This window comes from Dromaius novaehollandiae, chromosome 6 (genome assembly GCF_036370855.1).
Source record: "Dromaius novaehollandiae isolate bDroNov1 chromosome 6, bDroNov1.hap1, whole genome shotgun sequence".
In the NCBI taxonomy this organism is placed as follows: Eukaryota; Metazoa; Chordata; class Aves; order Casuariiformes; family Dromaiidae; genus Dromaius; species Dromaius novaehollandiae.
In genome coordinates, this window is record NC_088103.1 from 34,170,192 (window position 1) to 34,187,721 (window position 17,530).

Genomic DNA, 17,530 nt, shown 5'->3' on the forward strand with positions numbered 1-17,530 from the left:
GAAGAGAGACATGCCTCCTACACTTTCTGGTGACATATGAGATGAATTACTTCTGGGTTATAAGCTCATAATTATTTATATTATAAGGTACTGAAAACTGAAACTGCTCCCACTTTTGTGTGTGGGCATGCACATGTGTGCATGCACACACATGTACTCTATACAGAAATAGAAGTAAAAAAGAAGCTATTTGCCTGCCATAGGATATAAAGACATAGTGGCAACTGCTGACAATCTTGCAATACAGAATCAGAATGCTTGTTTGGAAATAGCCCATTGTTAACCCCACTGTTCCAGTTTCAAACGATAGTTATTAAAGATTCAGTGTCTTCAAATAAATTATGAACGGTTTTGCACATCCACCTCCTTAGAGTGCTCTGAATACCAAATGCCTCATCTCCTCATTCTAGCACCAGAGCCTGAATTTCTCCTTGCTAATTGTTATGATAGGATTCATTCTGTAAGGACAAGAGAATAAAATATACAATGAAAAAAATGCCAGCTGAAGTATGGAAATCAGTTGCAAAGTATCTGTCTCAGAGATATCCTTGTGCCATACAGAAATGAATACATTCTATGTACAAAAGAGGCACCATCAACACAAGTGTTACAAATTTATTATAGTCTCAACTAACCAGTGAAATTGAAGCCAACTAGTACTGAGAGCTAGTGAGACAGCAGTAAATACAGTTTGACCTTTTGCTGAAAGAAAATACAAAGGTGCAGCTACCAAATAACTCAGTCATACCTGACAAAATTCTTAGTAAAATAAAATAGCCTTTCCATTATGCCATATATTTTCATTAGGTGGCACGTTTGCTGCACACAAGAACTATTTCTCTAAAAGCCATGATAAAAGACAATTACAAGTTAATACTCATCAAGTAAAATGAAGATAAAATGGGAAACTCATATACAGGACATCCCATATACGGCTCATCCCAAGGGTAAACTTGGCCCAGAAAGCATTATTCCTCCATCCATAGTTTCTATGCCAACTCATATTATCCAGGGAAGGGCAAACAAAACAAAGTTTTAGAGGTCGGTCTGAGTACTTGGGCTAATTATCCAAAAGCTGGCAAAACCTTTTACTTCCTTTAGCTGCTATTTACTCTTCCATCTTACCAGATGCACCTAGTTTGGAGTCTAAGACTGGCATAAAGAGACTGACTGCACCAGCAGCTACACGGTATGAGCACAGACTTGCTTCCAGTCTTTTCCCCATAGGCTCTAGTTTCCATACGTACTTGCAGGAATGCACATTTGATTAGGGAACGTTTCTATCCCATAAACCACACCAATGCATTCAGATTAGATGAACTACAAGTCTCCACTTTGTGATCAAGGGATTGTTCTGCTACCTTTGGCAAGAAAGGATAATGCTGCTGCAGGATGGCTCAAATGAAGTGATATATCCCATTAATTTCCCATTTTCTCTCCATTCTTAGGCAAAACACAAACCGTACAGATGTACATCAGATGTCAAAGCTAAGTGTCTTATAGGTTCCATACACTGTCACCTGTATTTAGTTCAAATTGAATGTTACCTACTTAGCTATGACTAGCAATCCCAAAAAGTCTCTCAAAAATCTCAACATTTCCTCAAAAAACCCAAATTCCAACTAGAATATTCAAGACTTTGCCATTAGAAATATATATATACACACACTCAGAAAGTTAATTCTTGCCCAAAGCACAGAGATCAAAACAAAGCATAAGTAAGAGTAGACCACAGTCTATCAGCCAAAGTGATAGATAAAAATAAACAAAGCCTTAACCTTTCAGATAAACTAGCAAATTTGAAGCATAATCCATTTGCAAACTCAAATGCAAAAGTCAGCAAATAATTTGAGGCTTGCAGACTCCAGACTAGAAAAAACACAGTAGCTTCAAAACTGCCTTTAGATTCATATATACTGTCACACAAGTCAGAGATGGTTCATCATTTCACATTTTCATTAACCACAATCCACCCCACTTGTGCAGGTTGATGAATAAGTACAAATATTAGCTAATATTCCACAGAAACAAACCAAGTAAAAAAAGTCTAAGGACAATCAGCAGTTTGGAAGAACGGGTAACATACTTTTTTGTCATTCAGTCATCGAATCAGCTGTAACAAGGAAGAACTAAAACACTCTCCAAATTAGCTTATTTTGATAGTCTGCAAAAGCATTCTCAGTAGGAACTGATTTCATTCATAGAATCACCAAAACTGTTGTCCTTATTGAAAGCACCAGCAAACCAAGGATGTCATCAATATACTGAGGAGAGAAAGGAAGAAAGACACAGTCCTTCTTCCTCACAGTCAAATCCTTTCAAGTCCCAGGTAAAGCATGATTTAATTCTGTGCCAGTAACAGTTTTCTGTAGATAAAAACAGGGGGAAAAAAAATCCTGCAAATGTAGTGCGTGTTAGCAGAAGGGTGCCTGAAATTGGTGCTGCAGTAAAAGGAATTTCCTAGCTTTCCAGGGGGATCTGGTTCTTGGATTCTAGGCTGAAGTCGGACTAATCAAGCTCATGACATTTTTATGCAGAGATTGATTATTTTAAGGTAAGCATGATGAAGAACTACACAGTCAGAAATCAAGACAAAAACAGTATTAAAAAAGCATGTTGTCCTAAGTTAGTATCTATTGCTTCTTTAACATACTTGGGGAAGCCTACAGGAAGCAAACCATTACAATTCCTCAACAATCTTCCAAATTTTTGCAGCAAAATGGAGAGGGGAAAAAAAAAAAAGAAAAAAAAAAAAAAAAAAGCAGCCATGTACCCTTCACATTTACATTCTTTGTATTCTTTGCATATATGATTGACAATGTATTTCCTAAATGCTTGTCTGTGCTGATTTATATTCATTTTTTTCCTTAATTTAGTTTTACTGTCTGCATTTTATTAGCCATCCCTGGAAGCTGGAGTAAGACATGATTCATCAGTCTTTTTAATCTTCAGTGACACATCTGACATCTCTTTCTCTCCCTACATCTTTACCAACAAACCATGAGCTTCATTTCTGCATACTACAGTGAGAAGATGACAGTTTGGTACATGTACTCCCTTATTCTTAAGTCCCCACGTGGCAAAGAAATGATGAATCAGTATAGGAAAAATACTTCCTGCTTCATTTTTGTAATTCCCTAATCTTTCAAAAATAGGCCTGAATATACTCTAGAAATCATTCAGTTTGTGGCCTGGAAAACTACTACATGTTTCTAGTGACCAAGGGAAAAACAAGCAGAAAAAAGGATCAGTTAAGAAAAAAGGTGGATAAAGGATCTGATTGTGGAAGAATTAGAGCAGACTTAACACTTCTTCCAGATTGGCCTTTTCTATGTAAACTCTGCCAGAGATTAGAATTAGCCAAGCATTGTGCCTTATTACCTTACTCCAGAATAGCATATTGGATACTAGTAGAGATAAGTGATTTGGTCAGCATCCAGCAATATCATCTTGAGAAAGGAAGTCTATAAAGTCATCAGCATTCTTAAACACACTAACATTTCTCCATCAACAATGGATCACTTCTTGTCTGCTGAAGTCCAAGCGGAAAGCAACAGAGGGGAAAACAATTCCTCAAGTAAACTCTATTAGACAGTCTCAAGATTGCAAATCTGAAAGATTCAAAAACACAGTCCTAGCTTGATTTTGAGAGGTTAGTACCTGCGGTTTTCATTATGGATGCTCAGTGTTTCTGAAAATTGAGATTATGATATAATGCTTAAGAAAACCTAGACAAACAAGAAAATCCCTTCACCTCAAATAAGCCACAACTCCATTAATACAAGAGGTTTCTCTAGCCTCATTTTGAGGAAGTTTTTATTTGTTCATGATATCAAGTCACTACCATGTGACAAAGAAGCTGCAGAGACTCTTACTAAAAGGAAACCAGTAAATGAAAATACGTTACTTCTTCAGGATGATGAATAATTTATATCCAATTTGTTCTGCCAACACAGAAAAGGTAACTAGCACAAATGAAGACTCATTACGGCAGCACACAGTATTGCCTCAGAAAATTATCGCTGGATGAAGCGGCCTTAACTCCAAAGGCCTTAACTTCTACCATTTACCTATTCTCATTAATAGCAGTTGGATTTTCCAATTACCAGTAGTTACAAGAATCATTTATACCTTATGAAATTCCTTCAGCCTTTGCAACTGAACGTTTGCTGGAACTTATTTAAGAGTTGAAAAGATTTTGACGTGCAATTCCTATCAACTTGGCTGAGAAATGGAAAGTTAAATTCTTTCATTTCATATTCTGTTCCACCGAATTCTAACTTGGAAGCACGTGCCTACATTTTGCATTCAGAGCTTTCGTTTCAACATGTCGACCTAAAACATCATCATCCTTTCTTATCCTTCTCCTCATTGTTTGCTTCCTTCAACATTCAATTCAATTTTACTGTTATTCAGCTCCTATCTCAGTCTCTGCCTTCACATACTCCTGTGCTTCCACACTTTCCTGTCTATAGGCTTAGTTTCATCTTTGAGACAACAATATCTTTTGCATTTGGATTTCACCTGCTGAAATCTTACACGGTACTTCAGAAATTCTTTATAATTCTTCTTTACTCGTATAGAGAAATTAAACATATTGCAAGTGACTTGGGAGAGTTATTCCTTGTGAATGACAACATTTAAGAACCCACAGCATTAAACTATATTACTTCTAGCTTCTGATGGACAACAGAAGTGTTCTGTCTGAAACATATGTATTACATTGATCACAGTGAACTCGTAAGAGCTAAATACATCATTCAGTTAACATGTTAGAAGAAAAGCTTTCACTCTATGAGAAGCTTATCAGCTTTATGGCATACCTGACAAGCAGGATCCAGATCCATTTTTCTTCTGAGAAATTTCTCCACATGTCCAATGGTTGCCTCCCCTGAAACACGCACAAACTTCTTTTCCAAAGGCTGCAAAGAATAAACATGAGATTTTAAGATACTGTGCATTTCCAGCCATCATCCCCCACAAACTCCAAAACACTTCAAGGCCCAACCAAACAGGTGAAGACAACTTAATTTTTGACTCTTTTCTTAACTACTTCCCAATGACCCCATAGGAAAGGGACTAAATATGAATTAATCAGACTCTGTGTTCAAACTTCCTGCTGTTTAAAACAACACTTAAAAATAACCTGCTGTTGACTTCAGTCTTTTTTCATTATTGAAGTACTGGAGAGTGAGATTTGCTATTAAATCAGCACAGAAATCAGTATCACACAATTTTAAGAATTTTTATTGCACAAAATAAAACCATTTACTCATCAGAGGCACATTAGAGATATTTTCTAAAATCTGCTTCTTTTCCCCAAATCAGGCTTGTGTGTCAAACACGAATTCAAAAAATAAACCATATCACTCTGTAATGCATGGAGCTTTGAAGTTCTTTAGTATTCCAAAAGTATCATGGCTTGGGCTGGAATCAACTTAATCCATGAAATTCCAGAATCATTTAAAATATGCTATGTAGAACACTAGGGCAAGACTGGTCTGAAATCTTCTCATATCGTTTCTAATTATTTTCATAGTGAGGACCGCAATAACAAAGCATTTATTACACTGGTCTCAAAGATTTTAATGGCTTTCTCTTCCATGGATAAAATTTTAAACAGCTGACTGGTAATATGGGTGACTAAGTGAAGAAGCATAAAGGCAGAGCAGATGATTGCAATCCATGTTAACAAATGCTGAATAGCTGTGATTTGCTATCCAGTTTCACCATATTTTTTCCATTTGAAATAGGGTCAGAGTCTACCTTTCAACTAAATCATGAATGCACACATGTACTTGTGATAACTGTGGTTTGGGAAGAATAATTTGATTTATACATTTAAGAGCTAGAAATACCAGCCAGCCCTGATCTGGGGACCCATGCTACTACAAGTTTGGTGATGCTATATGTATGCTTGCTGCATGCCTTACAACCCCACCCACCCTCACCCCCTGCCATAAAAGCTGAAAACCCTCTTATATATCAAGTTCAATGTCTAGTTCGGACAAATAAGATAAACAAACAAATGAGGAAAGAACAATGCTAAGAAGAGATCAGGGTAGTTTTGTGAGAAATGGATATTAAAAGAGGGATTTGGAAGTCTGATGAGTAAACTTCTTGGACATAGAGAAAGCACAAAGATTAATGAAAGAGAAAGACAGTGAAGAAGAACATAAGGATAGGAAGAAGGAAGAAGTGACAGTAGACTGAAGTAGAGAGTTAAGATACAGAAAAGAATACTGAAATGGTGTAGAAAAATATCAGTTAGGATTTAAAAAGTTGTAGTATTTCTTAAAAATCTCCCAAATCTAAATACACACATATGCTGAATGGCACTTTAGTCCATGGATAAACCTTCCATACTAGGAAGGCTATTTGCAATAAAGAGCTATACACTGTGAGTAAAGGCAGGCAGCCTTTCACCTTCGGCATTCTCAGAACACTAGAGTTAAAGTAAGCAGGACACTACTTGTGACTTAAAAGGGATACATGTTCAAAAAAAATCCCTTTCTTAATTCATAAACACTCCTTAATGATGTCAGAGCTATGGTTTTTTTTGTTTTGTTTTGTTTTTTTTTTAAGGCAAAGTGATTCTCTCTGGAATAGCATACACCTTAAAAATTTAGGAAATAAATGTCTGGCACAAACATCTTTAATATTAGAAAACAAAAGTTAATACAATGGTTGAACTGCCCTAAAGTCATTCTTGTTGGGCCCAGGATAAATAGGATGAAAAACATACTGTAAAGAAGGCCCTAAAGTCATTCTTGTTGGGCCCAGGATAAATAGGATGAAAAACATACTGTAAAGAAGGTAAGTGTGAGACAAAAAGGATGAGAGGCAATATAAAGGGAAGAAGCCAAATAAAAAAGTGTGAAAGATAAGGGGAAATAGAAGAGAAAAATACCAGAGGAGAAAAATAACAAATGAAGATGACAATGGAATGGGTATGTTTTCAGGAACATTGGTTCCTTTCTCCAGGTTAATTTCTAAAACCGTATTCATAATTCAGTTCTTTGGGAAAATGAAGCCTTACTCTTGTATTTGAGTTTTGTTTGAAATTGCATGCTATGTTCTGCCATAACAAACATGATTACTGTTATAAATAGCATAAGTAATTGCAATCATACTGAACTGCTCAGATTTGTGCCTGAAAATATATTGATCAGAAATAATAAAATGGAACAATTAAGACAACCAACGCTTAAGTCAGTAAAATGTTTTTTGCTCAAGTTCTTAAATAGTAAAATTGGAGTTTCTCTGCTAACTGAAGCAATTTAAGTGTCTCTTACACTCCATTATTCTGTGCCTTTCTGAGTCTTTTTATTCCTACAATTCCAATACAATGAAAGATTAAGTGCAATATATACTGTGTAATTTTAAATTGTATCTCCTTGTCCCTGAATAGAGCCCGTTTTCTAAATGTTTAGCCAAACAGTGAAATGACATCCTCTGAACATGTCTAATTACAGACTATGAAATAATGAAGGCAGCAAACAATGTGCAGTTTCCCTATGAATTTGTACTGATTCAGCTCAGTAAGAAGATCTATAATGGAAGAACAGCCATACTCTTTAGCAAGGATGAGGAATGCTATTTTTTTTCCAGCTGAATAGCCACCATTCAGGCAATGAATGCTGTTAGCAAAGAGATCAAGAGAAGAATAAATTTAGTGCTGGATAAGGAAGACTAATGTGAGGGTTAGCAAAAATATGTATAATTATTTTTGTTTTATTTTTAAACACACAATTTTATTATGCCATTGTTATACCTCAGGCTACACTTCCTCAGTATAACACACATAAGCGTTTCACTACAATTAGAGAATCTTCTTCAAAACCAGTTTTTTAGATAATGGCTATACCCTTGTGTAGGATTCCAAGAAAAGCCACAGTAATGCCTCTCCTGGAGGGAGAGGCAGGAATAACAAGCTAGAAGTACCCAGATGAAATTTTATTAGCATCGTTCCTATTCTCCCATGAAAAATTTAATTCCCTAGCTTCTAGGAAAGTTTCTTCCTACTCCGTAATGTTACATAGTGATAGATTTAAAAACATACTGTAATCCAGGATTGGTTACTACTATGCTAGTGAAAGCTCAGGCTGCACTCAGTGCAAGAAAAACAAAGATAAACTAAATTAAATACATTCAAGTTATACATATTTCTGAAGTAAATCATGTAAGAAAAAAAATTCAAATCACATCTGCACCTTAAAATTCCCTGTGCCTTCGTTAGCTCTGAAAAACAAGAGAAGAGTAAACACAATCAATATTGCTAAGGTAAACAGTTATTAATACCCTTCAAGCTCTTAAATCAGTAAGTCACTATTATAATAAAGAGTCTGGCATATCAAACTTGTTTATAAAACCAGGCTCTTCATTTCATTAAAATCTGAGAAATGAAATAATAGTATACTGAATTTACATATCTTTTTCTCCTACCCTTTATTTGGAACCCCCTTTCACTCTTGTGAACTCAGCTACTTATGACTTTAAAGTCTGCCTTTATGCAATGGAAAAAAAAAAGCAAAACACAGCCTAACACCACATTTTATGTACACTATAACATTCATTTTCATAGGGATAGATTGTGCTTTAATTCTGTTTAGACATCCATAGTTCACTCTCCTTGATATTTGAAACCTTAACAGACAGTTTCTAGAAGTTGCTGACAGAACACGCCCAATCACCACAGAGACTTCCTGGCCCAAATGTTAACCTTCTAGACTATTTATATCACAGTATTAATGCTAATGCTCTCTAGGAACTTAGGAAGGTAGCAGATGCTTCTCTGGAAGGTGAAACATACACAAAGGTGACAAAAGATCAGATTCCCAGCTGGCTTTGATGGAGGCTTTAGTTCATTGATTTCTGCAGTCTGTGCATGTGAACTAGTGATTATACACTGCAATGCAAGATTGGGAACACTGAGTATATAAAAACTTCAAGGAGTTATGCCCAATTCACAACATCTCACTACTCTTGCATTGCATTAGTGAGTGTGTACGTATGAAAGAAAAGAAATGCAGTAACTCACTGTACTGAAGAAGGTAAAAAAAAAAAAAAAATCAAGTATCACTCTATAAATAGACTATATTCTACTGACCATTTGGTATAGAACAAAAAACAAAACAAAAAACCCTAAACCTTGTGCAGACCACACATTAGTGTGACACTTCAGGTAACGAAATTTAGGTATCTCCATCTCTAAAAAATGTACCTGCTATGAGACAGAGTTAAGTAAAACTATCATCAAGTTCCGCTGCTGAAATGAAATTTAAAGCTATCAAGAAACAGAGGCCAAAAAAAAAAAAGCTTTTCCACTTCAGCAGTCATTTTCTTTGATATAATTCCATTGCCATAGGAAAGATTTAACTATTTAACATACTGTAGAGACACGATACAGACAATTTAAAACAAACTTTCAGAGCAAAAATTTCTGCTGAATGGTCCAATCTGTTCTTACTTTTCTTTATTCACAGAGCTTTCTTAATCTCTTATTGCCAAGATAAGTTCTTTGATTTTGACATGCAAAGAGGAAAATAGATTAATGCTTAAACATATAAGGCATAAGAAAAGATTTAGAGAGTCACTGAAATAAATTTCAAGATACAAAATAAAAAATAAAAATGAATTCAAAACACATAACTGGAAGTTTGGGAGTTTGTTGTTAAGTCATCACCCTTTCTCATTAGAAACTTTCTGTGCTTCCCTCCATCTAAGTAATGAAAACATACAGGACGGTTTTACATAGCATATGTGGTATTTGCACAATATTACTTGCTTTGCTACCAAACACTGGAATAGAAGCTTCAAATCAAACTATCGGAAAGACAAATCTAAACACATTTAAAAGTAAACTAATTTCATACATGGACACGTACATGTATATTACTTTTGAGGTCTAAATTTCCTGACATCTTCCTCTTGCTCTGATAAAAGAAAAATGTACCTGCTGAGAATCACAGAGGGGAAAAAGCAACCAGGACCCTTTAGCAGGGGAAATCATAAACAAAGTACATTCACTACACGGAATTCAAACTGTATCTATTCCTTCAGTCAACATAGTCTCACAAATTTTATAGAGTCGCTAAGAAACAATGTTTTAACCTGAAATGGACACACTTGGAACAAAGATAAAATTTCAGATTTTAAAGTGTTTTTGCAATGTAACTGGCAACGTATCACTGACAAACACAGCGGGCTCTTGGTATAAGCATGTTCCAATGCCCTTTCGCTCCCTGGGCTCTTTCGGCCATCTACGGGTCCAGCACACCACTGTTTGGCACCCATCGCAGGTCTCAAAAAACAGCATATCTTAAACTGCATCTGGACCCTGACTTAATGAGATACCACCACAGCTGAGGCAGTAAGATAACTGCATGTACAATGAGGTTTCAGTCAAAGCACTTTACCTTATGTCTGTTTACATCCACTTACTCACATCATACCCAATTGAGTAATAATCATGCCTGAGCACCAGGTCATGGGGATTCTGCATTAATTACATCATGAATTTTATACTGCACTCATGAAGGGAGAAAAACATGTCTACAAATTAAAAATTATATTAAAGTGTTCACTAAACAGAATAGACAATGGTCACTCACTGAACCGCTATATAATGTCTTGCTTTTGTCTCCTTGTTCAGTACTTGACTATTGGCTTTATTTATGACAACCTTGTTCTAATGGCAAAAGCATTAACTTCCTCAGTGGCCTCACTTTTTGTACAAATGAATGTATTTGCATTCCTCCCTATTCAGCAGAATGGCAATATTGTACCTTGTTTAGAAAGAGGAGCCCAAGACAGAGATTGTGGCAGAATGTTACCAAGAGCTGTATGTGCCCAATTTAAAGCATCTAAAATGAGTCCCATTGCTTTCAGGTGCACTTGTGAGCATTTAGCATTTCTGCATGTCAGGCACAGAGAAAATGAAGAACACTGAAATTAAGTCAGGTGTATAGATTTGCATGGAGACTCTATAGCACAGGCAGGGTCAGATCTAGTTCTCTACTGATTTAGCTACAAGACCTTCTCTTCTCTTCCTTTAATCCTACATCTCATCCAGTTAAGGAAATAAAGAAAAAACTACATGACCAAAATTTATCCGCAGAGAAAATCTGTTCTGTATTTTGAGTAAAGCGGGGCACAGTGGAAATATTGGACATAACATACAAAAAGACTGGGTCAGGATGCCTACAAAGAGTGAGGTTCAATCAAGATGGCATGCTTTGCTGCTAGAATTTCCCAATATTTGAGTGCTTGACTTCACATCATTTGTGTAATAGTTCGCTATGATTATATACTCAAGTTCTCCGAACAATTTGTTCGGACAAAATCAGGCCAAAAGCAGGCACAACCCGGGTAGAAGGCTAAGAGTTGCCCAACAGTCAAGCTGCTCTCTCCCCCACAAAGTGAGGTGCTCCACTGTGTGTGGCTATCAGAGTGGTTATAGCTCTTATCCCATGCCCTCCCTTTCTCAATCACTCTCCTATAAATCTGCACTGAGACAAAGCAATGCAATTTCTCCTTCCTGTGTTCCTGAAAATAGCTCAAGTATTTGGGCACAGGGTCTCCCTCTCACAATTTATATCTAAGGGTGAAACCTGACACAAAAGCTTCAGCCTGCTTTATTAAAGTCAGGGAATCCATCAGACAAATTTAATAGCAGACTGTATTATTAGCCCCATCTATAATATTTAGAGGAATGCAGTTCGTGCTGCCCAGGTCTTCTAGCTTGCTTTGGTCAGAAAAATTCAGAATAAACCTTGCTTCCTATAAATTATCAAATTGCCACCGATTGTGTTTGCAAAATTCCTTCTATGTATCAAGTTCCTAATGCATTGTCAAAGAAGCTCTTAAGACCCAAACATTGGGAGCCAGCGTAATAAGAAGGTATTTCTCCTGCTGAAGTAGCACCAAGGCTGCACGCATGGTGTTTCTAAGCATGGAACTGGCGATACCTACTATAAATGCTCTATACTGCTCAGCAAAGCAGGATTAATTGTAAGACTCTCCCAGGCATACAGTATCAGAGTGACACTATATGTTGTAATTTTGAAGATGTTGATTGGAATACAGTACTCATGTGCTGTATCCTGAAGAAACTGCACTGCCCAAAACATTAATGCTCCAATCACAGTGAATTCAGTGCCATTTCCTTGCTTTCCTTCTCCCAATTCTGAAGTGCTACAGCTTACCTTCCTGGTGAGTTATCTTTAGAATGTAGTATTTTCTGGCTAATAAAAGCATGTAATGATGTACAGTCACGGTCCCCTAGTCACCTGAGCCAGTCCTGGCAGAGTCAGCATTAGCGGTACTGGCACCTACAGGGATTAACAGAGCGTAGGAGAGGCAGATCCCACTGTCACTCAGTTTACTGAAACTACACTGCTTTGTCAAAAATAAACAAAATACAGATAAGTTTTAAAATTCTAAACTCTTTAGGAAGCTATTTTCATAGGAAGATACCTTAAATGTTTAACTGTACATCTAGCCATGCATTGCTGACTGTTGCTATTGCAGCAGCAAGTTCACACTGCTCCCCTACCTCCTATTCAGGATGGAGGAAACACACGTTCAACAAAACCTGAAAGTCAGTAATGATCCAACACACAAGCAGCATCCTCACATCAGGCATCTGCCCCTACATTTGCCCACAACTCACCCAATGAACTCCAGAAGTATCGAGATATCAAGTTCTGGTGGGATCCGGAACACGGAGCCCAGAACTTTTCGAGGTCTTCCTCTGCTCACTGGAACTGGCTGGGGGATAGCTAAAATATCCAAATAGTCGAAATGCAAACACAACTTGAAATAAAAACAGTATAAGATGCTAACATACCCCAAGCAAAACAGATGAGCTTATATGGGAAAAGTGCCCATGCAATTCATCCTAATTGTTTCACCAAATCAGCTCTTTATTCATTGCATTCTGTGCATCTGAACCACTAGCATTTTCTTAGCAATCAGCATGGCATCTCTTCAAATAGCTGTTTGTTTGACAGTAAAACAAAAAACAGTTAAGACAAACCCTCGTTTGTCAATGGGCTTTAAAGTTCTTATTCTTATTCCCTTATGGCTTCTATTATTTATTAAGGCAAGAAAATAAAAATAATGCTCATCTTATAAACATTTTCCTCATTCTAGGCAGAATAAGATCTGTAACTAAAAATAACAAAATCCAAACACAATCTGGTTTTAAGTGCTGTCAGTGTTATCCTGTAATTTGAGGATGGTGACAAATCACAGTAATCAACAACCAATAATCCAATTTCTTCAGTTGTGAGCTAGTATTTCAAGGGAAGCCATTAAGAATTAATGGTATAGCAAATATCTCCTTACCAGTGTCCTCTAAAGTGATTACAGCTCACCTGGTTTGGGAACTTCTAATCCTCTTTCTTTATAGAAGTCATGCATTTGTTTTTTCTCTCCTGGAAAAACACAACACAGAAGAAATTGGAATATTACAGAAGCTGAAAATAGCCATATGGTTTCTCATAGTCAGAACAATTCTGCCTAACATTAGTAAAGGCACTGCAAGTATTGACAGACCTTCACTGTCACTAGTATTCCCCCTGACGTCGGGCTGCTTAAGATACCTAAACTAAGATTTCATTAATAAAAACTGGAAAAAAAAAAAAAAAAAAATCAGACAAGCCAGCCATAAAGCATAATGAGCAAGTTATAAAACTAGAATTCTTCTATCCTTCTGACTGTCAAGATTCCATTTCTCTCTCTATATATATATGTATATATATACACACACACATATATATTGATCTAAATACAGTCCACTAAGCATCAGTCTTTTCACTCAGTCCACCCTAGAGGACTGTGTAGTACTACCAGATTCATTGCCTCCTGAAGTTCAAGGTAATTGGCATGTGACAGTGAATACACCTAGTAAATCAGAAAAAGAAACTTGCCAGTGAGAGAAAAATAAAAGCATGAGAGAATTGAGCAGTCCTAGCAACTTTTTGCATTGGACACAAATAAACCTATGAGGACTAGACAGATTGACATTTACTGTACACATACAAAAACACAAGACATGATACTGGAATATTATCTGGATGTTTTTCTGGAAACAGTGAAGTGTTTATTTCATGAGATAAGAGAGTAAAACAAAACACCTCCAACACAATGACTGCTTTGTCCAATAGCAGATCTGGAACAGGACATTTAAAAACATCACCGTAAATTTAACTTCAGTATCACTATTATTTCATTGTAATGATAAAAAAAGAAACCCCTAGATCACCATTGTACATTATACACACATTTACATGTCTAGTGTACATATAACCATCTTAGCAGTCAGAAAGATACTAGTTGGTACAGCTAACTCTTTAGGATTCACAGTCAAGTTCCACTATATCTCCTAGTTTTAAGAAGAAAACGTTACAAAACTATTTTAAGGAGCCCAGTGTAGAAATGGGTCTTTGTTATTCTCTCTTCTCTTCAGTCTTTCCAATATCTAGATGGTAATAAGATAAAGAAAGGGACTTACTTTCCTCCAAATTGACAACTAATTTATATACTATGTCTTGCAATTGCCGGTCCAGCCTATAAAAGGGGAAAAAACATGGAAGTGAGTGCCCTTCAATGTTGGAAGTCTGAGGTACTTAAGTCACTAAAAAGCTGGGTAATTCAGGAAACATGCTGCAACACAGACATTTTTGGTGCAATACAGAATCTTTTACATTAAATCGTAACAAAGCTCCCAAATACACTGCTGAAACAAGTGACAGATGGAGTTGCTGAACTGTGTTCCTAAATTCAGGTCTTGACGACAGAGCTCCATTAAAAAAGGTCATATAGATGGAGAAAAAAACCCAGAAAAAAACCACTTTGCAAATGGTTCAAGAAACTAATATTTTCAGAGTTAGTAACAAGTATACTATGCAAACAAAGTTTTGTCTAAAAGGCAATTAAAACAAACAGCTGAGATTTAGTTTCACCTGTAATACTGGGCAAAATGCCAATGCCAATGAGGTGCACAGGAAACAAACCCTAGAAAGCATCAGAAACTAGAGAAAAGAAGAAATTGAGTAATTATATTCTCAGTGGGGAAACTGTATGAAGCTTATATAGACAAAGAACATGATGTGTTTCTTGTAATTGATCCTTCACTTGAAATAGGAAAGCATTACAAGTCTGTAAAACAAAACCAAAAAACCCTGAAGGAACACATTTAAAGTAAAGAGCAGAACTTCATGACAAAAATTACACCTATAAAATGGCACAAACTTATTACCTGATATTATAAAGGGGCTGTGTCTGATGTACAACAATATTGCATTTTGGACATCTGTTGCTATAGTAGAAGTGTCTCACTATGCAGCTTTTACAGACTGTAAAGAAAAAACACTCATAAAAGTCACATGTCCTTTATATAATAGCATCTCTTTATACAAGAGGAGAAATTACACATAGATTTGTCATATAAAGGTTGCTTGAGATAAAATGAAGCCAATCCTTCAACAAGGCTATAAAACCCAAGCAAACCACAGCCTTAACTGTACAGGATACAGCACTCTTCAGTATTTATAGGTCATAATATCCTACTAATTGATGCAAAAGAAGACGTTAAAAGATTATAACTGTACTATCCAGAACAAAAGTAGAGCTAAGTGAACAGAATACTGTCTGCTGCAGACAAAAAGTTTGCTGAAAAACACCACAAACAGTGTCAGTAGAAGAACTAAGGTAAGAAATTATAATTTTGCCTTTTCCATTGTATTTTATGCCTATTTTAACAATCAGAAAAGAAAGGTAATGAGTAGGGATATCTGAAATAAATAACTTACTATCACATCAGCTCCATATTAGCTTGAACACTTTAAACTCTCCCAGACCACCTACTAGAAAACTTCAAAGATAGCAAACAGGTGTACAGAAAAAAAAAAAATGCTGTCCTGACTAATAACTGTTCATTTTCCTAAATTACAAACTGCACTGAAGATTATGTGGTATATATCAACTCGTTAAAAAAAAAAATCAGGCTGAAAAATCAGAGTTTGTGAACTGTTAGTGACTGGAAGTACCAAGAAGCAGAAATTCTCCACCTCAGGTGAAAACGTGGTTTAAAGAGTCAGTTTCACAGAAAAGAATTTAATAGCTTTGAGAGAAAACAGCAGTTCTGCTAGTAATGGAAAAAAAATGTTATTACAACACAAGGGCTGAGAGGAAAATAACAAAATAAAAACACGGAAATCAATTTTTGATTATCCATCTATAGATCAGGTTACAGATTAACTCTTCTGTGGATCCATATAATTGTTCCCATATCTGAAACTGCTATTTCCATGTAGCTATGTCTTCAGCTTTGTGAACTTATCGGTTCATATCAGCAACAGTTTAGGAAACTCTCCAGTCCTTTATGAGCAGTGCCACTCAGCTTTCGTTTCTTAGCTACACACTCATTACGAATTCTTAGAGCCTACCTTAAGAATATATGTAATAGCTCTGTTTTTGTTTTACTTGGGATACATCTTTCTCTACACATTCTTTCTTTCTTCCCCTCTTAACTGGAGAAACTGAGCTGACAAGGTTATTACTTCACATTTTCTGATGCTTAAGATATCCATGACTATATTCTCTCAAGGAATGATATAACCACAATGTATGCTCACTTTAAAGAGGTGGTTACCTTTGCAAAGACACAAAGGTCTCATCCAGAACAAATGAACAGCTGTTTTTGATTTAAATATGTATCTGAATTCTTAGAATGAAAATACTGGTACTTACAGGTATGCAGACACTCTGTAATGGTTGTAGCATCAATAAAGTAACCTTTGCAGATGGAACACAGGATGTAAGGGGTCAACTCGGAGAGGTTTATCATGCGCTACAAACCAAAACAGTTGGTACGAGTTTGAATACACAGAATAAGTCAAGAAGTTTCCTGATTCTTGCCTCCGAAATATCACAACCTCGGGCCATATTAAAGATGAAAAAAAATCTGAGTCAACATGCTGCAGAAATGGGTTTTCATAAGAGATTAATCATTCCTCAGATAAAAGTTATTTTCTAAAGACTTTCATCTACTCTTCTGGGTTGACCTTTTTGTGAATGGTGATCTAATTTATTTATGAATCATATCTGAAAAGCAAACCACAAACAGCTCTCTTGGGAACAGATCTATCAAATATCAAACAATCAGCAAGCTTGAAGTGGCTACCAGCAGCAAATAAAATCATTATTTGAAGAATGCTCAGCAAATATGTAGGGGCCCTCAATCAAAAAGCAGAACTAAGGCTGTTTCTTGTTTCAATACACGGTTAGCGTTCACAGAAATACATGCTGAAACAAGGACTGAAATTTCACTGCTTTGAATTCTGATTAAGTACATTTACCGGGAAAGCATACAGGCAGTTTCACAAAATTTTTTCAGAAGTCTATTACTTTGAATAAGAACAAATTTATTCTACAGCAATGGCTGTCACTCTGAGGTTTGCGGATACCTGCTGCCTGAGAAACGTAACACAGTAAACTTTTGTTCCTCTAGTCTCAAAGCCAG

General features: G+C 36.2%; 1 protein-coding gene across 3 annotated transcripts in view; it reads right to left on the reverse strand.

Annotated features, from left to right (window-relative positions):
- Nucleotides 1-17,530, reverse strand: part of PCGF6 (polycomb group ring finger 6) — a 35,424-nt gene that overhangs the window by 16,833 nt on the left and 1,061 nt on the right. For 2 of the 3 annotated variants that reach the window (XM_026110343.2, XM_026110344.2), the window contains exons 2-8: nucleotides 16,759-16,858; nucleotides 15,266-15,362; nucleotides 14,519-14,574; nucleotides 13,380-13,439; nucleotides 12,674-12,782; nucleotides 8,214-8,241; nucleotides 4,824-4,922 (exon numbers count right to left, since the gene is read on the reverse strand). In XM_026110343.2, the coding sequence (XP_025966128.2) occupies nucleotides 4,824-4,922; nucleotides 8,214-8,241; nucleotides 12,674-12,782; nucleotides 13,380-13,439; nucleotides 14,519-14,574; nucleotides 15,266-15,362; nucleotides 16,759-16,858 (549 nt within the window). The remainder of the gene's footprint in view (nucleotides 1-4,823; nucleotides 4,923-8,213; nucleotides 8,242-12,673; nucleotides 12,783-13,379; nucleotides 13,440-14,518; nucleotides 14,575-15,265; nucleotides 15,363-16,758; nucleotides 16,859-17,530) is intronic. The other variant, XM_026110345.2, reaches the window with a different exon arrangement.